Below are 27,317 nucleotides of genomic sequence, written 5' to 3' on the forward strand. Positions count from 1 at the left end.
ATAGCTTTGGGGCATAGGCCTGCAGACCAAAGAAAAAGTGAAAAATCTAAGAATTTGCTTAAGTGGACACACCAGCTCATAATGCTCAGTTGAAATGGGGTGAGCTTTAGCCAACTCAAGACCCTAAAAGATGAGCTCTTTACAAACTGCTGGGATAAAAGGGGCCCCCACATAATTCATCTTCTTTTCATGTGTGAGAAAACATATCCAGAGAAGTGAGATACTGAGGCCACTGACTGAACAAATGATGCCTAAGCATCTAGAAAGTGCCAAACACTGTGCTAGGCTAGGCTTGTGGGCGAATAGGGTTTTCGCTCCAGTGATCCAGTCTAACAAAGAAGAGGGGAGTGGCCCCCAGAAACAAAGCCAGAAAGTCAAAGCACCGAGGACTGAAAAGCTATTGAATTTAACAATAAGGTCAGCGGTTCCCTTAGAGCAGTTTCTGTCAAGTGGTGGAAGCAGAAGCCAAGACTGATGAGAAGGTAAGCAAACGTGGCTTGAGTATAAGCTACTCTTTCTAGAAGTTTCGCAGAGAGGAAGGGAATCTCTCCCACTCACTCTTAAGAACTTACATCTCAATTTAGTCAACACTTTTGTCTAGAAGTAATGGTGTACAGGTTCCATAAAATTACAGACACTTTAGTGGCTGATGGCTTATAACAAAAGCCATGTCTGTAGAATATTTACAGCCTCAAATTGAGAAAACAATTACCTTCAAGCCTTACACTGTTGAGAAAAGTGAAAGTTGCTCAGTTGTGTCCGACTCCTTGTGACCCCGTAGACTATATTGCATGGAATTCTCCAGACCAGAATACTGGTGTGGGTAGCCAGTCCCTTCTCCAGGGGATCTTCCCAACCCAGGGATCGAACCCAGGTTTCATGCTTTGCAGGCGGATTCTTTACCAGCTGAGCCACTAGGGGGAAGTTCAAGAGTACTGGAGTGGATAGCCTATCCCTTCAGGGGATCTTCCCAATCCAGGAATCGAACCAGGGTCTCCTCCATTGCAGGTGGTTTCTCTACCAACTGAGCTATCAGGGAAGCCCACAGTTCTGAAAATGATTTCCTGAAAATAGACTTGTTTCTATACTTTATCCTGTCCATCCTCCAAGTAAAAGTTGGCTTCACATTTATTATAGACCCTTAAAATGTTTCTGTGGGTAGTGGTTTGGTTCAGTGGTGTGCTACTAAAAGTATAATATTTACTTACCCAAAATACAAGCCCTGGTTGGTAGCACTTATCAGTTTCCATGGTGTAAATACTCCCACTGTGGCCATTTCAAGCTTCAAAGTGATACTGCTGGATGCAGACTTGGAAGGGGAAGCGCAGCTCCCTGTTATCAGTTAGTGCCACCATACAGATAATAGTAGATGTATATAACCTCAATCCATCAGTTCAGTTCAGTCACTCAGTCGTGTCCAACTCTTTGTGACGCCATAAACTGCAGGGTGTCAGGCCTCCCTGTCCATCACCAACTTCCGGAGTCTACCCAAACCCACGTCCATTTAGTTAGTGATGCCATCCAACCATCTCATCCTCTGTCGTCCCCTTCTCCTCCTGCTTTCAGTCTTTCCCAGCATCAGGGTCTTTTGCAGTGAGTCAGTTCTTCATATCAGGTGGTCAAAGTATTGGAGCGTCAGTCCTTCCAATGAATATTCAGGACTGATTTCCTTTAGGATTGATTGGTTTGATCTCCTTGCTGTCCAAGGGACTCTCAAGAGTCTTCTCCAATACCACAGTTCAAAAGCATCAATTTTTTGGCACTCAGCTTTCTTTATAGTCCAACTCTCACATCCATACATGACTAGTGGAAAAACCATAGCTTTGACTAGACGGACCTTGGTTGGCAAAGTAATGACTCTGCTTTTTAATGTGTTGTCTAGGTTGATCATAACTTTCCTTCCAAGGAGTAAGCGTCTTTTAATTTCATGGCTGCAGTCACCATCTGCAGTGATTTTGGAGCCCCCCAAAATAAAGTCTGCCACTGTTTCCATTGTTTCCCCATCTATTTGCCATGAAGTGATGGGACCTGATGCCATGATCTTAGTTTTCTGACTGTTGAGCTTTAAGCCAACTTTTTTACTCTTTCACTTTCATCAGGAGGCTTTTTAGTTCCTCTTCACTTTCTGCCATAAGGGTGGTGTCATCTGCATATCTGAGGTTATTGATATTTCTCCAGGCAATCTTGATTCCAGCTTGTTCTTCCTCCTCAATGCATAGGCAATGGTAAGGTATAAGACAAATAAGATGGATTTTGAGTATTCACTACTTTTGCTGTTAGTTGTATATTAATAAAATTTGATTTTTAACTGACCGTTTTAACAACCAGCCCTCAACAATTGGCTCTACAGAGCCAGTGTGAACCAGCTCCCAGCATACCACTGGTGTGATTTCAAGCTTGTCCTGCAACTTCTATGTACTTTATTTCCTGTTATCCTGCAGCACTCTAGAATGCACTTACTAGTTTAATGGTAAAATGAAGTACTGTCTCTTTGGAAATTTATAGATAGATTGACGTTGATACGTGAACCAATAGTCATATTACACATTTTAATCTCTCTGGGTAAATAAATACTTTTATTTCTATCTCTCAGAGGTATTGAAAGTGTTTATCGACACACTAATGGAAAATAGGTGCGCACACACCCCTCAATAAATTATCCAGTGTAATCTTAAGTCATTCCAGGGATGTGGTCTCCACATGGTATCCTTCATGTCTCCATTACCTCTGAACAAAAAGAGGCATTTGAGCGTGGTCAGCATACAATGGATAGTCCCCAGGGCCTTCTACACCCACCAGAATTTAAGAACCTTGCATGGGTTTGGCCTTTTAAAAATTAATTTTTAGAACCCTTTTTGTTTTCTTTGCTAAAAATTTGGTATGTGATGTGCCAGAAGCTACACTAGTTTCTAGGGATAAACAGTAGGAAACTAACTGCTCCCTGCCCTCATTGGACCTGACAGTCTAGTGGAGAGAGAAGGCCCTTAATAATCTCACAAATCCATAATACCAAGCTATGGGGAGGGCTCTGAAAGAAATGTATAGGCACCTTGAGAGCCTGGAGTAGGCAGTTAATCTCTTCTGGAGGATCCAGGAAGGCTTCCCTACGACAGCTTTTGGAAGTAAGAGCTGCAGAATAAAGAGCTGTCAACTTGGTACAGTTGGAGAGTCACATTCCACACACAAGAAGTCACCTGCGTGAAGCCCAGAGTCAGGAGGGAGCATGGTGCTTGCATTCTGGGAACCAGGAAGACTGAGTGGCTGGAATATGGAGAAGTGCGACAGCAAGTTAGAAGCCAGACCTGGGCAGGACCTTCAAAGGTCACATTCAGAGTCTGGGTGTTTATACTAAGAACAGTGGGGGAATCTTGGAAGCACTGTATTAAGGAGGAGGGAATGACAAGATTTTCATTTTAATAGATCTTTGGCTTGAGTGTAGAAAAGTTAACTGTGAGTGGGGATGGGGGAAGGCAAGAAATAGAACTTGAACCACAGAGGTGGCAGAGCTGGAGAAGAGATACTTTCGAGAGAGGTTAGGGGACAGATCTGTCAGAACTTGATGACTGGATAGAGAAAGGACAAAGGTGATTAGGTTACCCAAATAGTGACCAGTGGGAAAATAAGCAGGGAAACCGGATAATCAAGTTCATTTTACTTGTTGATTATGAGATGCTTTGAGAAATTCAAATGGAGGTGTCATGCAGGCTACTGACTTTGTGAGCCTAGGATTCCAAGGAGAGAAGTTTCTGGGAACCGAGGTCTCCTGCATTACAGGCGAATTCTTTACCAGCTGAGCCGCAAGGGAAGCTCCAGAATACTGGAGCGGGTAGCCTATACCTTCTCCAGCGGATCTTCCCAACCCAGGAATCAAACTGGGGTCTCGTGCTTTACAGGCAGATTCTTTACCAACTGAGCTATCAGGGAAGCCCGAGTTTCACATGAGATGCCTTGAGAAATCCAAATGGAGGTATCTTGCCAGCTATTGAATTTACAAGCCTAGGATTCAGAGGAGAGAAGGTTCTGGAATATACTGGTTTAGAGGTGTAGTTGGATCATCAAGGAGTATAGAGTGAAGAGAAACGGAGGTCCAGGAGTAAACCCTAAGAAGTGCTTATATTTTAGGGCTGGTTAAAAAAAAAAAAAAGATAACGCCACAAAGGAGAAGAATCAGCTAGAGATTGAAATACATGTCAGGGGACAAATACAAAACTGTTAAAAGTGTCAAATCCTATAGAATAAGAATAAAATCGCCCGTTGGAGCTAGCAACATGGAAGTCATTAGTGACTTCAGCCAGGTCCATTTCAGTGAAGGGACCTGACTGGGGCGAGGTGAGGAGTGGTGGGTCATGAGGAGTTGAGAGTACAGGCAAGTCTTCAAGGTATGGCTGTGATGGAAAAAAAAGAAGTTGGGGCAAAACTGAAAGAGGAAAACGAGTAGAGGGAGGAGTTCCATTTTACCTGTTGTGTGGAAGAGAGAAGGCTATTTCAAGTCGCCAGGAGGGATCCAGTAGAGAGGAAGCACTTAAAGCTTTGTGATCCAGCAGAGGAAGGATCACCTGGGCAGGAAAGTCTGAGAGAGCTGAGAGGAGAAGCAGACTGGTGGGCACAGGTAGGAAGACTAGGGACACCCTCTCTGGGTGGGAGGAGAGTCCTGCAGAAAGGGGGTGTGTCTCATAGTGGGAAGCTGAGCAAGGTCGTATCTGGTGACTTACATGTCATCATGTGTTAAATAGGAGATAAGGTCAGTGGCGGAGAATTCCTGGGAAGGGTGTGGGGGTGTGATTGGACCTAGTTGCTGGGGAGGAGTTGGTGAGAGTCCAGGCAGCACTGGGGGTCCAGCTAGGGTTGGTGTTCAGGAGCCTGGCTCTGATCTCTTGCCACCACTCATGATCTTGGCCAAAGCGCCTGCAAGTGTAAGCCTTAGTTGTTGTTGTTTTTTTTAATCTGTGAAATGGGTATATTTCATAGAGTTCTTGGGAAATTAATGAGTAACATATATCAAGTCCTTAACATGGGGACTGCCATTCCTGGGCTCCAGAAAGGTAAACTGCTGCTGATGTCGTTGTTATTGCTGGGTACTCTTGTTGGTCCTACCCTAAGCCATATGTAGCCTTTTGAGTCCATTGCTGTTTAGGATTTCTTGAAATGGAATGTCAGTCTGCAGTGCGACCCTGAAACGGGCCCCTTTGAGAGAGTGGGGATCTTCTGAGGGAGCATTACCTGTGGGAAGAGCATCCTGCATGGGCTGGCCAGCCCCACATCCTGCAAGTTCTGAGGCCCTCACCTGCCGTAACGGGGGAGTCTCAGGAGAGTCTGCCAGCACCAGTCTTTCAGTCGCCTGGGCCAGCTCTTCCATTCTTCATTCACAGTCACCGCTGTCATTGTTACAATTGCCAAAAGCTGGGAGTGCTTGAAATTGGGCATTCCAGAGAGGAAGGTAAGAGGCAGCTCAGAAGCACTTCAGCTTGGAGGTGTGAAAACGGCCTGGGGGAGGATGTCAGTCACCTGGGGGCCCTGAAGCCCTGGTCTTGGATGGCTGCTGCCTCGTGAGGGCCCAGGGAGTGACGGATGATGCATACCTGCTAATCCAATCCTGCTTTTTTTTTTTAACACAATTTTCCATTTTGGCTTCTTTTCTTTTTTCCTTCCTTTTCTGCTCTCTGACCTTCCCTCCTCCTGGAGCATGGAAGCTTCTATTATTTCTCCCCTGTTTTCCTAGACATTTCTCTCCCCTGTCTCCAGTACCACTCACTAGAGTGACATCTTGAGCCTGATCCTGTCGCATTAAAAAAAAAAGAAACTCTGCCTACAACGAGCCCTCCAGTGCTGATCTCCGCTGAGATGCAGCAGATGGCAGAGCTTGACTGAGCAGAGCAGGCTCCCTCCTACCCCTGACCTGGGAGCTGCCAAGACTGGTAAATGGGGCATTTATATACCTTTCCACACTCTAGTATCCTCCACCTACCCCTGATTTCCCCAAACAGCATCCTCCTTATTTATTGCAGATGCCACAGGGCAGGGTTTCAGCTGCCTCTTGACCTGTGTCTTCCCTTCTCCTTCTCTCTGTTCCTGTGAAAGACTCCCATGATAGAGTTCAGAGCTATCAGTGAGTCACAAGATTTACTGCCAGGCCCCATGTCTACCCCATGCCCTTGGACCTTCTCGAAGTGTGGAAGAAACGGGTCACACACCCAGTTCCCGGGAGTACCAGCAAGAGACCAGAGACCATCCAAGTTGCTGAGAAATTGGTCCACTGGGTGGAGGTGATAAAGACAGATGAGATGGGGTGGGGCAAAGTAAGGTAAGAGAGGACACTGTAGGCTGCGTCAGCCCTGGGAGCACGCTTGGCTGACTGCTCTGGGAGTTTAACTCTGCTTCTAAATAAAGACCCTTTGGCTACCTGCATTCCCCAAGCCTTGTGCCTACCAATCAAAGTCCCAGGGGAAATACCTCGGGGCTTCTGGAGTGTGGAAGTGGGATTTGGGGCACAAGGAGCAGTAGGAACGCAACCAAGAGCTCTGCTTCTCAACCAGAATCAGTAGATTCCTTTGTATGTGTCATCTTTTGTAGACACGACAGACTTCTGACCTTCCCTGTGGATCTTTCTTCCTGCACATTCCTGCCCATGGCCATTCTCCTTCCCTCGTACCCAGGCTTGGCCAGGCTCAAAGAGGGCTACAGGCTAGGACTGTGCTCAGGGCAGCTGTGCCAAACACAGTTCGACTGCTTTACATCTTCCAGCTCACAGCAGCCCTCTGACAGGTAAAGATCACCCCAATTTTACAGATAGGGAAAGGAGGCACAAAGATGTCCAATAACTTGCCAAAATTCTACAATTAGGAAGTGGCAGAGCAAGGACTTGAATCCAGGCAACTTGGTTCCAGCATTGGTGTGCTCAAGTGCTGCCTTCCGCAGCCTTCCCTGGACAGAATGAAAAATCAGCCCTCTCCCCCATGGCTGTGAGCCCAGCCAGATGGCAACAGTCCTACATAAACCAGATCGACTGCACCAGAGCTGCTCCTTGACGGAACCTTGTGAGCAAGTGGGGGAAAGAACTGCCATCCAGGCCCAGAGGGCTTAGGGGACCTGAACAAGGTCACATGGCAACCAAGCCAATCACATCCTGACTAGGGAATGGCCTTGCTCTGACCCCAAGGTAGGCGAGCCCAGTCTTCCTGGGGCTGGACAGGCCATCCTTCCTCAGGTGGGACCACTCCTCAAGTCACGAAGGGGATCAGGGGTGAGGAAGCCTGGTATCAGGAAAGAGCAGGTACTGGGTTAAGAGATGAAAGACCCTGGCTTTTCCTGTGACGCCCAATGCCCCTCACTGAGTCCCCGGAGCTAACCCAGGTCTCTGAAGACCATTCTAGAAAAGACAGCACACGCTAACGGGACAGGTGGGAGGAGAGGTGTGCCAGCACTGACATGCTGCCTCACCTTCCCTGCATCCCCTCTCCCCCAGCCAGGAGGACCCAGGCTGCTGGAGTGAGAACAGTGCGGCAGCTTGTCCCCCCGTTGTCACTTCCTCTCCCAAGCTGGCAGAGGGAAGGCTGTGATCACGCCTCAGCGCACCGTCCAATGAGGCCCATCAGGGATGACCTCCCAGGGAGAGGATGTGTGCAGGACACTTTTGAGCAGATATGCCTCAAAGGAAGGCCTTCATGCCTCTGGGGAGCCTCCAGGCCAGGTGGACAGGGACACAGCACCTGCCCTCACGAGTCTCCAATCTGATGGGGAGCGACAGTTCCTGTGTCCAGTTTCCAGTTAATCTGGGGCGACACCTACTTTCCTGCTGGGACAGTTCCCAAGTTGGCAGTTACATAGCACTCCAGACTCAACCTGAGTCAAAGGTAGAAGCAGGCTCTTTTGAGAGGACCGTGGATGCCAGGGGATACCAGAGGAAGCAAGGTGGAATGGAGCGTTGAGGCTGGATGCTGGCCGGGAGGAGGAAGATGGGAAGGCCAGAGCCTGGGTACTGGGGAACAAGTTCGATGACAGTGCTCTTGGCTTCAGCTTCAAAAGGAGAACATTTGGGTATGGAGTGGTGGGGACTCATGGCTCCTACTTTTTTCCTTGAGTTTTTTCCTCTTCTTGAGGTTTCTTGCTTCAGTCCTAGCCATTGACATCACACTGACCACAGTAGAATATGTCCCTTAAGGCTCTGGTTCAAGTGTGAACTGAAGCCTCTTCCCCTGATGATCTGGCCCCATGGAGACCAGCTGGAACTTTCAGAGGCTTTATTAAACAATATTTGTTGAATGAATAAATACTAAGGGAGAACAGAAGGGTATTAATGTATTATATCCACAAGGCTTAAAAATAGCCCAACTCACGGAGTCTAGATTTCTGAGTCTGCCCCGCCAAGGCTTGGCAGGCTCCGGCCTGGCCTGGGCCAGTGCCTTCTGCTTTCACAGGGAGAAGCCAGTTGAGGGCCAGCACCAAGTTGGGGGTAGGGGGCTCCTTGCTAGACCCTAAGAAACCACATGGTCCCTCTGCAGCCTACGTAAGTCACCCCCTTTCATCTCCCTTCCCAGGTGGATAATACCTCTTGAGTTCACAGGGGCATTGCTTTTCCTGGGTGGAAGCAGAAGTGCCCCTGTTTCTTAAGCCAGGCCAATTCAGGAGAAATTAGAGCCATACCTGCTCCTACCCAGACTGGTTTGGGGAGCTCAAACCTGAGCTTATACAGCCTGTGCTGGTCTCAGTATAAACACAAAACCAACATTGACAGTTTCGGGTTCAGAAGCCTGGTACTCTGTCCCCAAGGGCCTGGTTTGCCTCACTCCCCGCTTGGCAGTCAACTCACCACACCAGAAGCATGGGCTGCACAGGCTGCTTCATACAGTTTGTGCCCACCCTTGTGGGAGAAACGCTCTACAAGCCCAGCTCCCCAGAGTGATGTAAGGGCAGCCCCTACTCTGTCAACAATCCCCCTCCCATTACATGCCCCCTTCTGCATTGGACTTCCAGAGCTGTGTTGTTGCAGGTAATTAAAGGGTTTTAATTAAATTAGGATCCCATCTGGCTGGGACCAGTCAGGCCCTTAACGATGATTGTACGTCACCAACCTCAGAATGTGGACAGGGACTCAGACGCATGGGGACTAAATTTGGGGATGAGGGGCCTTTCAGACAGGGATACAGGATCCTTCTGGGCTTCTCAGGGGCCCCCTGCAATGCGGCAGCAACTTGTTACACCCGCCAAATGGTGGCTGTGCCCCTCAATGCCAGAGAGGGGGCAGAATACCAGAGCTTTCCCAAGTTCCTTCTTGTCCGTGTGTTGATAAAACCTCTCGGAAGGGTGAGAAGATATGTGAGCATTTTCTCATTTCTACAGACGAGATCCTTAGCAGTGAAGCACTCAACCACATCCAGTGAATAAAGTGGGGCTAGACCTAACTGTTAGAAATGGAGACCCAGTAAGATAAAATGTTGATTTTTCTCTTACATAAAAGTCTGAAGGTAGAAGCCTAGGACTGGTATGGTATTTCTTTTTAAAAATTATTTATTTATTTGGCTGCGCTGGATCTTCATTGCTGTGCAGGCTTTTCTCTAGTTGTGGTGAGCGGGGGCGCCTCTCTAGCTGCAGTGAGTGGGCTTCTCGTTGCAGTGGCTTGTCGTGGAGCACAGGCTCTAAGGCACGCAGGCTTCAGCAGTTGCAGCACATGGGCTCTAGAGCACAGGCTCAGTAGCTTAGTTGCTCTGCTCTGTGGCATGTGGGATCTTCCTGGACCAGGGATCGAACCTGTGTCTCCTGCATTGATGGGCAGAGTCTCTAGCTCTGAGCCATTAGAGAAGCCCCTGATATGATATTTCTATTCCACAAAATTTTCAGGAATCAGCATCTTCTTCCAGCTCATTGGTCTGCCACTTCTAGGGTATGGCTCTTATCCCTCTTGGTCTAAGATGACAGAGTTTCAGCAATCACATATATATTCCAGGCAGCAGGATGAAATGAAGAAGGGCAAAGTCTTAAGATTTTTGGAAGTTGCCAAATAACTGGCTTACATGTCATGTGCTAGATCTAAGTCACATGGCCACATCTAGGTGCAAGAGAGGCAGTGAAATGAAGTTGTTGTTTTTTTGTTTTTTTAGGCCTCCAACTGCCCAGGTAAAAATGGAGAATTCTATTACTATTAATATGTAGAAAGGGGAAATAGATATTAGTGGTCTCTGCCACATGCATTATGGGTACCCAAGTCTCCTACCTCTAGCCTGGGACCTTTTCACGTCTCCACACTAGGAGTAAGGCTGAAGTGAACACAAACCCATATCCAGAAACAAACAGGAGAAAGTAACATTTGTTGAGCAACTCATTTAATCTTCCCAACAATGTTCCAAGGAAGGTAGACCCCTAGATATTCACATAAGGAGGCTCTGGGAGATTGTGTCGTTTGTCCAGGGCACCCAGCTAGCAAATTATAGACTCAGAAGTGGGGTCCAGATACATCTTTCTGCAACTGTCATGTTGGCAGTTCATTGGTAGCCTCTGTGGTTCAGGAGGAGCTAGTTTGTTCCCTTGGGACCATCTAGCCAAGTGGCTCTGAGATGAACTGGGAGGCTTTGAATGAGACACCTTGGCTTGGATTGTTATCAGGTCAGCCTTTGAGTTTGGCAGACCAACAGGAAACCAGGCTCCTGTGGAACCAGAACCAAGCGCCCAGCTGAGTGCCAGTCTCCTGTGGCATTGTGCCTTGGAAATTGTGGCAGCTGCCTCTCCAGGACTTTGGTATAATGGGCAAGTGCTGCCCGCAGCCAATCTTGGCTCCAACTAGTGGGGCTAGTGGTCCCTCTCCTCACCCATCACCCAGCCCCTGGTTTTCCTGGTGGTACCAGAGGACTCAGAGCCTTTGGAAGTAACATTTCTCTCTCCTATTCCCAACCTTGACATTGGATCACTTCCCAGCACACAGCAACTGGTTCACTGTGTCTCCCACAACCCCCTACACATACCCCCTTGATAATCCAGAACTTGGTCACTCCACCCCCAAACATACCTTTCCCCAGATTTCCTACCCACCTACCACCTCATTCATCTCTGAGCAATGGGCCTCACCACAGAAGTCTGCCATATGCAAGGTCACCAGCATTCCTGCCAAGGATGGGAAAGAGGGTGACTCAGTTCCTGCTTGCTCATCCCTGGGAAGAGGGTAAGGAGGAAGGGTGGAGAGAGGAGGGAGGGGGGACCTAGGCACCCATTTGCTTTTGCCTTAAGCTTCACCAAAAGGACGACTCACCATCACTGCCAGTTGACATATATTCCCTCTTATTAGCTTCACAGACCACTGGGAAGGTTCACCCCATTAGAGATGGGGATGCTGAGGCCCAGGAGGGGTTGCTTGCCCAGATGTGCACCAGGATGAGGGCAGAGGCCACCTCCAGCTGTTCCAATACTTAAAAAAGAACAAGCTTTCCCTGCTGCATTGATACTGCATTTCTTGCTCTCAGAGAGACTCCAGTCTGATGAGGGAGGCACAAATCCTGGCGTCAGAAGCTCTTCAGTCTGACCTGGGAGGTACAGACCCTGGCCCCAGGGGCTCCCCAGGCTGGTGGGGATTTACAAGTCATGTCCCCAAAAAGCCCCCAGTCTGGAGGGCTTGTCCCAGAGGCTCCACTCAAATGGAGGCGATAAGGCCCCTGCCTTTGGCCAGCTCCCCAGCCAAGTTGAGCAGATTGGAGAGCAGGGCCGCAAGAAGAGCAGGCAGCGGCGGCAGGGTGTAGGCAAAGATAGGCACCTGGAGCTTCTCTCTGGGACAGGAGACCGGTTTGTTCCTGAAGAGTTTGCTCTCCTGTGAGTTTTGAATGGCATGAGTGGTCCAAGCACTTGCTGGGAACTGGGGGTCCATCTCATCTCCTTGGCAGATGCCCTACGCATTGCTCATCAAGGGGGCAAAGGTTGGCACCTTCATAGCCAGATGCTTAGTGTCCTACCCTTTGTGGGGATCGGGGGAGCGGGGGCAGAAGTATCTGGTGATAGCAAGATCAGTAGGGCGCAAGGACTATTTCAAAAGAATTATGATTCGGGAGGAAATTTGTTAGCAAGATCTTAACTGAGAGGAGCCGCTGGTTACTGGGAAGGTGGAAAAGGAGGGATGAGGCAGCAGAGTGTGCGCACGGGTGAAATGAAGTTATTAAAATGAACCCACCCCCTGTGCAGGCAGAATGTGTGCCAGGCAGGCCAGCCCTCCAGCTGTCGGCAGCATCTGGCTCTCCGCAGGAGGAGAGGAGCTGAAGGGGTTGGGTCAGAGTGCCCCTGGCCCTGCTGACAGTTCAGCCAGGCTAGATGGGGAAGGAGCCCAGCACAGCCACAGGGCTGAGGGAGCTGCTCAGGGTCGGTGTCCATTGTGAATCCACAGGTGGGACAATGCAGCAGAATCCAGCAAGCCCAGACCCCCAAGGGCAAGGCCAGGCCCCTGTCCCCAGGGTGGGAAAGGGGTGGGAGGCATGGAGGAGCTCTCAAATCTCTGCTGAGGAGAGATGCCCTGGGAAGCACAGTGTGGCGGGTGGGTGGGGAAGAGGCTGGGACGGGAGCATGGGCTCCAGTCACTTGCCCTTCCTGGGTCACTTCCTACAACCTGGGGCGACAGCAACGTGGCTTCTATGGCCCCACGAGCTCTGTCTGTGCTGTGAGGGCATAGTCTGTGCTGTGTGCTGCTGGGCAAGGGAGATAGGCTGGGGATGGCCAGAGCACCCTAGGACTCTCCTCACTCTGGCGACCTGGCCGCAAGGGATGCAGGAGGCCTGCGTGCCGCCCTCCCAGGAGAGCAGACCTTGAGTGGCCTCCAGAGAGGGCACCACGATCTTGGCTCCTGCCTTCCCCTCATGGAGCCCCAAAGGGCCCAGCTGACTCCCAGATGAGGTGACCTGCTGTAGGCCAGAGCACAGGGATGGCTGCTTCCAAGCCCCTACTGTCCTTCCCCCCCACCCCGGCCTGTTCCTCCCCAAGTGTGTTAGACTGAAAATCCAATACCCCTGATTCTCTGATGGGACCCTTCCCAGGAGACTTCTGCAGGAGGAGCCGCTGGAAATCACAACTAGGATAGAGCCTTGGCAGTGTCTCCTCGTCTCAGGGAGCCAGAGCCAGAAAGGGACTCAGAGGACATGTGTGCGGCCCTCAAAGTGTGGTCCCTGGGCCGGAAGCATCAGTGTCTACCTGGGCATTCGCTACTCGTTAGAAAGGCAAATCCTGAGGCTGCACTCCAGACCTGCTGAATTAGACTCTGGGGTAGAACTCAGAAGTCTGTGCTTTAACAACCCTCTTGGTTCAGAAGCCCACCCACATTTGAGAACCTCTGGGCTGGACAAGCTCCTCATTTTATAAAGAATGAGAAGAGAACCAGAGGACAGTGGACTTACCCAAAGCCACAGGGCAAATATTGACAGAACATTGGTACCCCAGTGGGCCCACCCAAACGGCGACCTGGGAAGGTGACCAGGATCACCCACCCTGTGTGGCCCACCTGCCTGCTAGTTCTTCCTTCCCAGGTGCTTGGCAAACGCCAGGCCCAGCCAGCATCTGCCCAGCTTCCGGGGCTAGGCAGGGGCGGGGAGGGAAGCCCTGGAGCATCAGCTCCAGCAGCTGTTGGAGCCCCGCAGCTCCGGCCTCAGGAAATGTCCTGCTGTCATCTGAGAGACGCCGGCCAGACACTGGGCACACGGGGCCCTCCCCCCACCCCCTGTCCCCAACAACTCAGAGTCCGATATCCAGGAAAGCTTTATTCCCTGCTTGGTGAACAAGAGTCTGCACACACAAGTTGACCATCAGGTGATTTCACAAACCCCACCCCCCACCCCCACCCCCACAGACAGACACTACGGGACAGGTCCAGCACACCCACCACAGTGTGGCCTCGCCAGCCCCGAGCGGGCCACGAGGGAGGCAGCATCTTTATCCAGGCGGGCCCTGGGCTGATGGGCGAGGCTGGCTGTGGAAGGGTCACTTGCTGGATAAGGTCACTCCCAGAGGAGCCAGCAGGGGCAGGACGGGGGAGGAACACGTGGCTCACGGGTGGCTTCCACCTGTGGCCTTGGTGCCGGGAGAATCGCAATCGTCCTTGTCTTACGGACAGAGGGGTACTTCAGCTCGAGGGTGGGGTGGGGAGGAATGGCAAGAGAAGCGATTTTGGAAAGGGGAGGCCTGGCTAGGAGCAGGTTCCCTCTCTGCCAAAACATCAAAGACTCCAAGGGTCACCACTTCCGCCTCAAGCCGAGCTCAGACCATAGTCCAGGATGAGGGCTCAGGGCTGCCCCTGGGTGGGGCTGGAGAGTTCCTGCTGCTGGCTGCCAGGACGCCCCAGCTCAACCATCCTGCATTGCTCACTCGGACCACATTGATGAAATAATCTCCTCATTGCTCTTCTTTCTCAGGATGGCAAGGAGGGAGCCAAGATTTCAGGCTCCTCTCAGTAACTATTGGTCTGTCTGCCCCAGGGCCTTCCTGGACCTGGCATCTTTCTGTCGCTCAGTGGGGAAGCCCTGTGAGGCCACCCAGAGAACCCACTTCTCGGCCAGTGCTCCTGTGTCCTGCTCGCTCCACAGCCTCAGGTTGGGGCCAGCACCTACGACCCCTTCCCCACCACCTGAGACCCGGTTCTGGCCACATTTGGCCTCTCCTCCTCTCCACCCTGGAGCTCCCTGCCTGAGGCCCCTTCCCTTCCCTGCCCAGTATCCAGACAGATGGCTTCCTGTGTGGGCAGGCCTGTCCTTCCAGCCCTGGCCTGCCCTTTGTGGCCTGCCCAGGGTCACCCAGAGGGGTAGTAGGGCGTATCACTGTGGTAGTTGTAATCCGGGCACACCTTCTGGACTAGCCTGTAGTCCGTGCTGTAGAAGGCGATGTAGACGCAGACGACTTTGAAGGGCTGGGAGCAGCTCCAGGTGGCCGAGCTCTGAGCATGGTCTCGGGAGCAGGTCTTGGCTGGGTCGTGGGTGCAGAGCGAAATCCGGCGGCCCCGTTCCACCTTCTCCCACTCCATCCGGCAGTTGAAGATTTTGGAAGCCTTGGCTTCAATGAAGATCTGCTGCTCCTGGTGGAACTCTACAGCTTTACTGGGGGGCACAAGGCTGATGGAGATATTGCCCTGGCCTGTGGCATTGTGTCGGAAGTGGACACTGAAGGTCCCGTTGCCGTGGTCCACGATCTTCCCCGTGACCAGCAGGTTCAGGGCTACCGTCTTGATGTTGGAGTAGAAATCACCCCAGCCAAAGATTTTCTTCACTTTGGCTGATGGCGGGGGGCTGTGGTTTGGGCGACTGGGGGGCTGCCCAAGGACCCCCCATGCCTCCCCAGGTGGAGCCAGCAGTCCTAGAAGAGTAGAGTTGGCCATGTGGCGGGATTTAGGGGACATGTGGCCCCGCTTTCGAGGCATCCGGGGCCGGGCCTGGCTCTCAGAGTCATCATGCTCAGGGTCCTCTGAGCCTGGCGGACCGTCATCCTGGCCGCAGATGACCTGCGGAGGGAGTTGGGAGGAGGGTGAGCACCTGGGTCTTCCTTCTGAGGACTCAGGAATTCCGGTCCACCACTCCCTACCACCAGCACCATCTCTCTGCCCCTCCCTTCCACTCTGACTTGGGGCCGAGGGGCCCCGGCACATCGCTCACTTACACTGGGGGTTGGGTGTGCATTCTGGCCTGTGTCAAGGTTCCATCTCATGTTCTGACACTCAGGTCACCCCTAGCTCCTCTCGCCACTGTGCTGCCTCTGGCCACTATTCAAAGTCTGGAAGGATGGTGGAGAATTCTCTCCAGGGACCAAGGATGCAGAGGTACACAGCTTCTACTCTTAAGAGAGCTCCAAGTCTGATGGGGGAGGCCCAGCTCCTGATCTCGGGAGAGCTTTCATCAGACCGCAGAAGTACACCCCTCTGTTGACAGAGCAGTTGTCGTCTAGGAGAGATACAGCCTCCGCCTCTGTGATATTCCCAGGCTAACGGGGGCGGTACACTGTCTGCCTTCAAAGAGCCCCAAGTCAGGTAGGGGTCCTCCATCTCTCTGCTGAGAGAGCCCCTCGTTTGACAGGGGAGGTACAGCCCTTGCCTTTGGGAACTTTCTAGTCTGTTGAATGAGACACCATTCCTACACTGGGAGAGTTTCTACCCTCAGAGGCAAAGAAAACCAACAGATGATGGAAAAGAAAACAGAACCCAGTGAAGTTCTCTCTCAAGTACAAATGCGGTTTAGGTTTTAATGGGAGGATTTGAGGGAGACCTGGGTGAGTTCCATAACCAGGATGACCAAACTCCACTGATGATAACACGCCAGGATACGACATACTAGGAAGGAGATCTTATTCCCATTTCACAGATGGGGACACCTGACTCACAGTTTACATCACTAGAAGACTAAGTCCTTCAGGGTCAGTCCTCCTGATCCACCATACTCCCAGGCTCTCGGACCAGATGGGTCCTTCTTCGGGAGTTTTATCCAAACCCTACCCTCATCTGGGATCTCTGGAAAGCTCTGCGGAGGCTCGGTTGGCCTCTGCTGCATCCACTCTACTGACAGGCAACATCTGGGGAGGCTTCTTGAAGGAGCTGTGGGGAGGGCCGGCAGGACAGCCTGACAAGCTCAAACACAGGACAGCTCAGAAGGGCACCAGGGAATGGACCAGGTTCCCTGAGGACAGCTGCCTGGCGTGGGTATGCTCAGCTTTTCAAGAAAGGCCCTCTGTGTCTCATAACCAGCACCAGGTGTACCAGCTCACAGCTGGGCAGCATCTGGATTTGCTGGGAGCTGGGATAGGATGTGGAATGCCTGAGGCTGTTATACGCACGGCTACAAAGGGGTTCGGGGTCTTCATGTCCCCTGTTCTGGCCCTGGTCATGTCTGTGGCTGTGCGCGGTGTCCCTGCCTGCCAGGACCCAAGGGTGGGGCAGAGGGAGAGCAGGAGGGGAGGGCCGCGGGGCTGGGGTCAAGGCAGAAGACGTGCGCGTGTACTTAACCCTGAGGGGGGGGGGTGGTGCGGGGGTGGGTCACAGCTAAATGGCTGGAGGATGAAGAGAAGGGCCCTAGGGGGAGATGTGACAAGGGAAGGGTTCTTCCACACAATGGCAAAGGGGATTATTGTTTTGAGAAGACCCAGATGTGGGTCTGAGGCTTCTCCACGACAGGATTGGTAGGTGGCGGTCGGTCGGAGGGGATTCGCGCCCTGAGCTGGGGTCTGGTGTGGATTCCCCGCGTCCTGGGCCGCCAGGAAGGCGCGAGCGAGCGCACGGGGAGCGGGCTTCGGGCGCTCCGCTCAGCTGCCGCGAGCGCCCGGGGCGGGAGCCGCCTGCCCTGGTCCTGTGGGGCTCGGGCTGCGCGCAGCCGGGAGAGGAGAGGAAAACAACAGGCGAGGAGGGAGGGAGCGGGAGGGAAGGCGGGAGCGAGGGACGCGGGGGCCACCCCCCGCCTGGGCCAGCTAGTGCGCTGGGGGCCCCAGAACGCGGGGCCCTCCGGGTCCCTCCGCGTCCCCGAGGTCACGGAAGAGCCCATACCCTCTACCCTGGCAGGTCATCAGCTCCACAGCCACCCTCCACCACCCTTCCGCACGGCCCGGGGCCCGGGAAGAGGTCGAGTGACCCTTGGCGACGTCTGCGGGCATTTTCCCTCGTGCCCGTCGCACCTCCCGCCACCAGCGGCCGAGTAGGTGGGCCAGCCCAGCACCCTCTCCCCGCCCCTATTAACCCTTCCCGTACAGTCTCCGGCCTCGGACCCGCCCTCTCCCCCAGCCTCGAGGCTTCTCCTCCATCCCCGGGATGCTGGGGGGAAGGGAGAAAGTTTTCGGGCTCGGAAGCTTCCCGCGCTCTCCCCCAGTCCTCCCGGCCCCCGCCCCTCCGCGCCGCTCCCCGCGGATCACTCACCAGATAGAGGCTGCCCTGCACTAGGAACACGAAGCAGCAGCGAGTCAGTTGCATCTTCCTCCTTTGCTCTCGTGCCCCTTCCTCGCGTCTGTTCCCTTCAGGGTCCCAGGCCCTTCCTCACCCCTGCTCGCTCTTTCAGGCGCGCCGTCCCATGCTCCAGTCCCCCGGCCCCTGGCGGCCCTCCGCGCGGCCAGCCGCCCAGGACCGACCCCGCCCGCTTCGGTCCAGCTGTGCAGTCGCCGCCCCCTCCCCTGGTCCAGCTGCGCGCGGCGCGGCCCCCTCTCGCCGCGACCAGATGTGCGCCCCGACCGCCTCGAAGGGCCCCAGCTGCGCGGTGGCTCCGCGGCTCCAGATATGCCCCCTCGGTTCCAGCGGCGTCGCTCTCGCCCAGATGTGTTGGGGACCCGCGCGCGCGCTCGCCCCAGAGCTAATTCCCCAGGCCAGATGGCCCCTCCCGCCCCGTCGCGGCGCGCCCCCTGGCGGACGCCCCTGGCCGCGCCAAGCCCCGCCGCCGCTACCCGCGCTGCCTCCCGCCAGACTGGAGCGCTCCTGGCGCCCAGGCGGCTCCCGCTTCCTCGTCCCTCCCACCACCGGCGGCGGCGGCGGCGGCAGGTACTGTGAGCCCAGCCGGTACCTCCGGAGTTAACTCCTCCCCTGCCGGCCTGCAACCCGGGGATTTAGGACGCAGGGGGCAGGATTTGGGGGCGGAGTTTACTCCGCGAGGCAGGGTGGTGACCTCGGGGATAGGGACCCTACTAATTCCAACCCTGAGCAGGGCCCCTGTTCCTGGTAAGGAGCACTGAGAATCTGCTGCCCTGCCCTGCCCTGAACCCCAAGAGACCTGGAATTTGAAAAGATTATTTTTCCCAAACCCCATTACAAGAGAGCCAGAAAAGAAGGTCTTCCTTATTGTAACCTGACTCCACAGCCCAAAGTCCACTTCTGTCTGCAGGACTTGCTTTTGTGCTGGGGGAAGTTCTTCTGGGTGTCTAGCCTGTACTCCTTTGGTTATAATATCAATTCCTATCCTCTTCTGCTTTACTCAGAGGGGCTGGGATAACCCTCCCCACCTCCCCCCAGTACCTCTCAGTCCAGTCGCTGCGACAGGAAACTTGACTGGAGTCTTGGGATGAAAAGGCAGCTAGGGGCCAGGCTGGATATCTGGGGCTGTGGTCAGGGGTAAGCCTCCTGAGAAGCTGAGACGTAAGGTGAGCAAGTCCCCTGGAGGCTGTACCTCCATTCTTCACTCTGTCCTTCCTGTGATCCAGGGAGTCACAGGCTGGGATGTGGGGCTCCTATGCCAGCAGGGTCTCTGTCTCAGGTTTCTGCAAACCTCCAGCGCAAGAAGGAAGAAAAAGACCCTCATTCGAGATTGCAAAGTGGGGCCCATCCCCCATTGCCCCACATCTCCACGTTGTCTTCCTGGAATTGCAGGGCCCCTTTAGTCCTTAGAAAAACCAAAGGTCAAGTCCCAGCACCCAGCACTTCTCAGAGGCTGTGAGGCTGAGGAGGTACCCCAGCATTTGGAGTGGCCCCAGCCTGGGCTCGGCCCATGGGGCAGGGTGGGTGGGCACTCTGCTGTGGCCCTCGAGGCCCAGCTTGGTCTCTGGCTGCAGCCCCCAGCACGCACCCAGCCTCCTCCCCCACCATCTGCCAGGCGGGTGCATGGGGAATGCAGATGAATCTTAATATCAGCCTGGGCCAAGTGCGATGAGGGAGACAGATTCTGCAGAACCCAGACAGCGTCACGGGCCCCCTGCATTCCCCAGGCACCCTGGGCAGTACAGGAGACAGCAGCCCTTCTCTGGTGGTGGTAGGGGGTGTGCATGTCTAATCAAAGACCATCCCCCACCCCACCAAAGCCAGGGGAAGAAGGAACAGATAAATCTTTGTCTGGCCTCTGAGCCTCTGGTCCGGCTGGAAGGAAGAAGCTGTCGGCCTGAGCGTGGGCAGCTGGTTCCGGCGCTCAGCCAGGCAGAGGCGTAGCTGGGCCCACTCCTTGTCCATCTCCAGAAGGTCCTATCCCCAGGAGAGCAGTGTGACCCAGCAGAAAGAGCACAGATTTTTCAGGCCAGACAGTCCTGGATTCCATTCCGGGCCTGGCTGTGTGACCTTGGGCAGGTTGCTTTGGTTCTCTGAAGCCAGTTTCCTGATCTGTTGTTGCAAGAACTGAATGAGACAGAATGTGCAAGCAGAGCACAGGCACGATGGCTGGCGGGCAGTCATGGCGTGCAATAAAGGAAAGCTCTTTTCTACTGCCCACACATTTGCTCTGGCTGAGCCTCCTGCCAGGCTTGCCCTTACTGCCCTCTCAGTCCTTCCTGACTCTCTTCCTTCAAGTTTCCACTCCGCATTCATCCATCAACCATTGGCCAAGCCTGTCCTTGGTGCCAGGCACCAGGCCAGGGGTTGGGATACACAGATGAATGGAACTCCATCCCTGCCCTCAAGGATCTCACTGGCTAGTATGGAACTTAGACATGAAAATCAATGATTATAACTCAGTGTGGTGAGTAGAAAGATCCTTCCAGCAGTCAGTATGGATACTCCAAGGACCGTGTGGGTGTGGGGGGAGAGGGATGGCTTCCTGGAGGAGGTGGTGCCAAAGGACGAATGAATGGTCTAAGATCTGGAGGCTAGAACCGGAAGCAGTTTGCTGTTACTGGAGCTCAGAGGGGAGGGGAGGAAGTTGGAGCAGGAAGCTGGGACCAGCTGACCCAAGGTCTTTCCTGTGGGTCAAGGGGGTTAGGACCTTGAAAACACTTTGAAGGGTTTTAAGGGGGGGGGCTGGTAATTATAGTCAGATTTGCATTTTAGAACGTTTTGGAGAATTCACAGGAAAGAGGAAAGACTAGCACTCTGGAGGGAACCAGTTAGGGGATAAATGCAATCTGGGGTGAGAGAGATGGGGAGACTGGAAACATGCTGGGGAGGCAGATCAGGATTGAGTTGTTGCTGAAATAAGGGAGGAAGGGAGACAGGGAGTCAAGTCTGATAACCAAGTCTCTGCCTTGGGCAGTAGGCAGGATGCTCTCTGAGGTGGGCATTACCAGCGGTGGGGAGGCAGATTGGTTCCAGGGGAATGGGGGTTGGCTTTGGTCAAGTCAAGTCTGGGTGCTGTTAGCCAACCAAAGGCAGAACAGAGTCTATCCTGGGGTACTGGGAGTGTGGATGTGCAAGTAGAACAAGGGGCTTGGATGGATTTAAGGGGTGGGCAGAGGGCAGAAGCTGGCAGCCAGGCGCAAGGAGGGTTTGTGGGCTGATCCCAGAAGCAACAGAAGCAATGGGGCTCTCACATGAGTGTGCAAAGCTGAGGCAACTGTACACATGCAGATACCAGGTCCCACTCCAAGGTCTGCAGATGGGAGCTCAGGACCATGCATTTTTGCCCCTTTCCCAGGTAATGGCCTCTGGACTTTGATAAACTGGTGTGTGGGGAATGTCAAGAAAGAGGGAATGAGCAGCAGCTCACAGGAACAGAGCACCCTGTCATAAAAGAGACTATAGGGTTTGGCAGAGGGTCCTCTGGGAAGTGGACCCAACACTGTTTCTTCCAGCTGCTTCCAGGATGGGAAGACAGACCACAAATTCAGTGAACTCTGCACAGCTGTGCTGGAGGTAACCCCAGATGTGTCTGCCATTCAGGGTCACCTCTCCATATCCCTAACCCTCTCACCCATCACACCCTGCATACAGCAGATGCTCAATGAAGAGGGCAGAACTCAATGTGCCAGTCCTGCCCCCTGGCCCCCAGCCTCCTTGGTGCCTACTTGCACCCTGGATGTGGGTTGGCTGGGCATTTGCTTAGCACTTCTGATGCTTTCACTTGCTTCAGTCTCACCTTTGGAAGAATCCTGTCTGTATCCCTCCTCTCCTCTCTGCCACTCCAGTGCTGCAGTAAAGAAAAAAACACAGGGGTGCCTGATCAGTGCTTAATGAATGAATAGGAAATGGGGCTCCTGATGGTTTGAAAGGCAGAGAATGGATGCCCTTGAGCCAGCTGGAGCGGAGAGGTCGCAGGCGGGAGTAGATCATTGTTGCTAACAATCTCTCCTGTTTACCTGGAAATTTGCAATTTTTGAGTGTTATGATAGACTGCTATTAGAGGAAACCAGGGGAGCCCAGAGGGAAACCCTAATTCTAATGAGGGGGCCAAGGACGAATCCTAGAGAAACTAGTCTTATGATATGTGAATCAGCTGAGGTGGGAGAAGGAAAGAACCTTCCAGGCAGAGGAAGCAACTCATGCAAAGGCCAGAGATGAAAGAAAGGCTGGGAATGGGGTTCTGATGAGGACAAGATGAAAGATTCATTTGTTCCACAAATAGTTATCGGATGTCTACTTTTATGTTGGGTCCTGGGCTGGGTGTGGGGGTACGTACGGCTGTAATTGGGAGATGGCAGTCCTTCAAGTGGAGAATTTGGGCTCTGGGAGAGACAGAGATTAAATACCTAAGCATATGAAGACACAAGCTCTGAGATGTTGGCAAGTGGTGTGAAGGAAGAAGACCAGCCAGTTCTGAGTGAGAGAGGAACTAAGGAGGGGTCCCACTTTCCCTGGAATTGGTCAGGGGGAGCTCTGTGAGATGTGGGGTTTCAGCTGGGATTGGAAGAGTGAGGAGGCCTCACGAGCTATCAAGCTAGGGAGGGGCCTTCCAGGCAGAGGGAACAGCGCATGCTAAGACTGAGAGCCTAGGAAGAGTTTGGTGCTTTGGAGGAGGTGAAGGCAACGAAGGAGGGGGAGTGAGAAGGGGGCAGAGAGATGGGCAGGGCCTGGATGGGCCCAGGGCTTTACAGGGCTGGTGAAAGGTTTGGGTTTTGTCCTATGATTAAGATGTTTTGTATTACAAACTTCTCATTTACAAGTTTTAAACCGGGGGCAGACTTGCACTTTAGAATGATCACTAGAAAGATCACTCTGCCGGCAGGAGATTTAAGAGAGTGGATGACGCTAGGAGCTAGGAGGTGCGGTGGCCTGAGTTAGGGCAGATCCCTTGGGGGTGGAGAGGAGGGGGTGGTCCTGAAAGACACTGAAGTAGTGGGATGAAGAGGAGTTGGGCTCTAGGACAGTGGTTGAGGAGTCAGAGATGCCCCCAGTTTTCTAGCCCAGGGACACAGAATGAAGGGCAGGTTTGCGGGAGGATGCAGTGCCCTGCCCTGGACAGGTGGTGGTAAGTGCTTCAGGTGCTCTGGAGCAGTGAAGAGCTGAGTGCAGGGCGAAGGTCCCACTGGAAGGTCCAGACTGGGAGGTGTGCAAACCTCGAGAGTTATCAGAAGTGAGAATGTGAGGGACTCCCAGACAGTGAGGGTACACAGCGGGCTGCCGGGGCCAGTCAGGCAGGGAGGAGTGACCACAGAGCGGGAACAGGGGAGCCAGGAAGCAGACGGGAATACCCCGGCCCCAGAGGCCGGAGTGAAGCTGCCCACTAACATCCCACACTGTGCCTGCCTCTTTGAGGGGTCATTTTGTCTGTGCCCCTGCCTCTCATGGGACTCTCCACCCAGGAGGGCTGTACACCACCCACGTGTGCTCTCTTGAGAGGAAAGGGTAAGAACGTGAGGTCCAGGATCCCTGGATTAGGGCCTGGCCCTGAGACTGGCTGTGTGGGTGATCTTGGGAGAACATCTTGTCTTCTAGGGGGGCTGGCACTGCCTGTCTAGGGAGCTGGCACTGCCCCTCTCTCCGGGTGAGGACTGCGAGGGTGAGAACATCTGGCTCCCAGTGGGCACATAGTACCTTGATCTTTTGTCTGCACTGAGCTGGTGGAAAGAGCTTTGTAAACAGTGAAGCTTGAACATAAGGAGTCTGCCTGTGCTCCTTTCATGGTACAAACCAGAATGTTTGGAGGTGAGAAGCAAGGGGAAGAAAACAGGCCCTGGGCCGCTAGACCGCAGGGCACCTGGCAGGGACCCCACACCTGGCACCAGGTCAGCTGTTCTCCACCTGTCGGCTGGACCCAGGTCGCCGTGGTCAGCGCCAGCTCCCACCGGGAGGACGCGGAGACCGCGCGGGCGTGTCGAGTGGGACGCAAGTGGGGTCAGCGCGCCGCCTGGTGGTCACTTGGGGTGCCTCCTGGGGGCGCTTTGCCGCGCCAGGAAGATGACGCCGCACCGGCCCGCTGTGCTGCTCTCTCTGTCTCTCTCTCGCGCCAGTGCCTGGCGCCCAAGAGCTTGGTGGAAACTCCTGAAGCCAAGGGAGGGCCTGTCCGGCTCGGAGGCGTTGTTGAGCAATCGAGCTCTCGAACCAGATTGCCTGGGTCCCAATCCTGCATTTGCCACTGTGACTTGGGTAAATGCCTTCACCTCTCTGTGCCCAGCCTCTTCATGGGGATAGTTAACAGTATGCACGTATGAGTTTGTTGGGAGCCGCGTCTGGCACATAGAAAGTGCTCAGTAAGTGCCACCTGTCCTTATATTTGCATTCGGTTACTCATTCAACCTCAGGTGTTCACGTCGCTGTTGGATCAGGAGCTTTGCAGGGAGGCCGCTCTGGGGTAGTTATGGTCGCGACTGAGTCAGGGAGAGGGGTCGTCCACCTGGGCACAGAAAGGGAGCCTCGAGTTCTTTATTTGTGAAAGGGTCAGCATAACATCCGTAAGTGAACAATTCCCACTTTCTTTTCACGAAAGAGGCGCAGGGTGGGCGGAAAGGCGGGGCGCCCCCAGGTTCCAACGCTCACACGCACCCTGGCCCTCCAGTTCGTCTCCACTCCAGGTCACAGCGGCCAGAATTCCGGGACACGTGCCCCTCTGGACCCCCGACGGACATTGGGTCCAGAGCACCCAATGGCAGCCCTCTGGAGGTCGAGGCGTCCTTCCTGCAGGGTCCCTGGCACCCCGCATAGAACTAGCGGGGGCCCGCTGCCCACCAGGCATCCAGAGGGCCTGGCTGCGCCTTCCATTTCCAGGCCGATGGTGACGCCTAGCGGTGGAAGGAAGGACTACCGGGACCTCCCCTCCATTTAAGGAACTCCTATCTAAACTCTTGGGCACCCCTAGGTGGGGGTGAGGGGGAGTGGCCGGCAGTGTTGGGGGGGCATTGAGATGGGGAGCAGACACTGTCAGGGTGATCCCAGAGGCGAAGGGTTCCCAGAGCAGCGCTGACCTGGGTTTCTGCTGGGGAGATGGGATCAAAACCTTCCAATTCCTAATCTGATTAAAGATGGGGCAGGGGTGGTCCAGGGGCCCTCAGGAAGGGTCAGGGTTGGAGTGGGAGCCAAATGAGACCCCAGAGAATTCAGGAGGAAGACTTCCATAGTATTCTCTTTCCACCCCATTTGGGGTCATTACTGTTCCCTCCAGTGCCCCAGCCCTTCCCAGATTTCAATGTAGGGTGGAACACTGGGAGATGAGTCTGGGACTGGCCACAGCCTGAAAGGGACCTTGGTCGGGCAACTCCCAGGAAGGGTCAGTGCAGCTGTGAAGAGGCAGCAGGAAGGACACCATGGAGGTGTTTCCTGAGCGCCCACACCTGACTAGGGAGTCTGCTGCCTTTCAGGCTTGGAGGGCGGGGACTGACCTCGGCCCAAAGTCATAACCTACTCACCCTTGAATGTCAGGCCCTGAATCAGCCAACTCTGGATGTGGGATTTCACAGACTGCCAACTCCAAGGATGCAGAGTCATACTCCTCACACCCTGGACCATGGTCTTGCCTCCTGTGCTCCTCCTTCCTTGAAGGGCCCCACCATCTACCTCGCTAGAATCTTGGTGCCAGCCTTACCCCCAGTCTCTCTTCCTGATGTCCAGTTGTGTCTCCTCCAACCCGCTGGAGGCTTCAGGACTCCATCCCTGCTCACTAGGACCACAGCAGCCTGGAAGGGTCTCTCCCAGTCATTCCTTACTTACCCCAGAGTCGAAGGAAAGATGCAAACCAGATGATCTTCTGTTTCATATCCTTGGAGGACTTCCTACAGCCTCAAACTAGCCAAGGCATATTGAGAACACTCATGAAATGGTACCCAAATTCTCTCGTTTAATCACACAACACCTCCATGGCTTCCTTCCTGCTGCCTCTTCACAGCTGCACTGACCCTTCCTGGGAGTTGCCCGACTAAGGTCCCTTTCAGGCTGTGGCCAGTCCCTAGTGGGGTAGGTTCTGTTATCGCCACATTTTACAGATGGGAAAACAGAGACTTCAGGAGATAAGGTGGCTTCCCCAGAGATCCATAGCTAATACTCTTCAGAGCTGGGATTTGGACCCAGGCAGCCATGGCACCCCACTCCAGCACTCTTGCCTGGAAAATCCCATGGACAGAGGAGCCTGGTGGGCTGCAGTCCATGGGGCCGCTAAGAGTCAGACACGACTGAGCAACTTCACTTTCATTTTTCACTTTTCATGCATTGGAGAAGGAAATGGCAACCCACTCCAGTGTTCTTGCCTGGAGAATCCCAGGGACAGGGGAGCCTGGTGGGCTGCCGTCTATGGGGTCACACAGGGTCAGACACGACTGAAGTGACTTAGCAGCAAGCAGCAGCCCATTCTTTCACTCAGCACACCAGTGTGTCCTAATGTGAAGTATTTGTTGTGTTGGCTGGGATATTCCTTTTTTTTTTTCTTCAAATAGTACAGATGAACAATTTTAGTTTTCCTAGAAATGTTTCCATTTAAGGCTTTTTCTTCTATTTTATTTTATTTATAGCAAGGGATACTGGTTTCCCATTTATGGAGGTGATACAAAGTGACTCTTTAAAATGATTTTATTTTAGGGGAAAAGATTAGCTAACTGAAAGCAAAAGTGAAAGTCACTCAGAAGGCTCTTTTTGACCCCATGGATATACAGTCCATGGAATTCGCCAGGCCAGAATACTGGGGTGGATAGCCATTCCCTTCTCCAAAGGATCTTCCCAACCCAGAGATCGAACTCAGGTGTCCTGCATTGCAGGCAGATTCTTTACTGTCTGAGCCACCAGGGAAGCCCGAGAATACTGGAGTGGGTAGCCTATCTGTTCTCCAAGGGATCTTCCAGACCCAGGAATCAAACTGGGGTCTCCTGCTTTGCAGGCAGATTCTTTACCAGTTGAGGTACAAGGGAAGCCCAACTGAAAGCAAAATAGTAATTATATGACAGACCAGGTAGAATGTGAGATGGGATATGAGAGTCGGCGCACTTGCTGCCACGCCGTGCTTCTCAGGAGAAAAGGCAGACACGCTGCAGCACACTTGAGAGCACTCTGGCCCTGCTTGTTACTGACGAGGGTTCTTGACCTCCTTAATCAATAGAAATTGACCAGAGGCCAGACAAGAAATTCAAGCTAGGCTTTACTGGGGCCCTGCTTCAGCAAAGGGGAACGAGATCAAGTAATAGGTCCCCCTGCCTGCTTGCTCACCTACGAAGGGTGAGCTGGTTCCTTACATGCGGTGAGGGTAGGAGTGTGTCCAGGGATCAGACCTGAGGGGTGGCTAGGTGGCTTGCTTACCCTTTTGGTGGTGTGTGCAAGGGGCATGCAGAGTACCCTGCTTTTGCCCTTGCTCTGGGCTCTT

At 53.5% G+C, this 27,317-nt stretch overlaps 1 protein-coding gene across 1 annotated transcript; it reads right to left on the minus strand.

The window, feature by feature from the left end:
• Positions 1-13,877: 13,877 nt before the first annotated feature.
• On the minus strand, positions 13,878-17,975 carry NXPH3 (neurexophilin 3). Its single transcript, XM_005890343.3, has 2 exons — positions 17,837-17,975; positions 13,878-15,445 (listed from the first exon to the last, which is right to left on the minus strand). Exons 1-2 carry the CDS (start codon positions 17,888-17,890, stop codon positions 14,741-14,743), a joined length of 759 nt encoding a protein of 252 aa, XP_005890405.1. The 5' UTR covers positions 17,891-17,975; the 3' UTR covers positions 13,878-14,740.
• Positions 17,976-27,317: the final 9,342 nt, after the last annotated feature.

The sequence above is a fragment of the Bos mutus genome, chromosome 19 (assembly GCF_027580195.1).
Source record: "Bos mutus isolate GX-2022 chromosome 19, NWIPB_WYAK_1.1, whole genome shotgun sequence".
NCBI lineage: Eukaryota > Metazoa > Chordata > Mammalia > Artiodactyla > Bovidae > Bos > Bos mutus.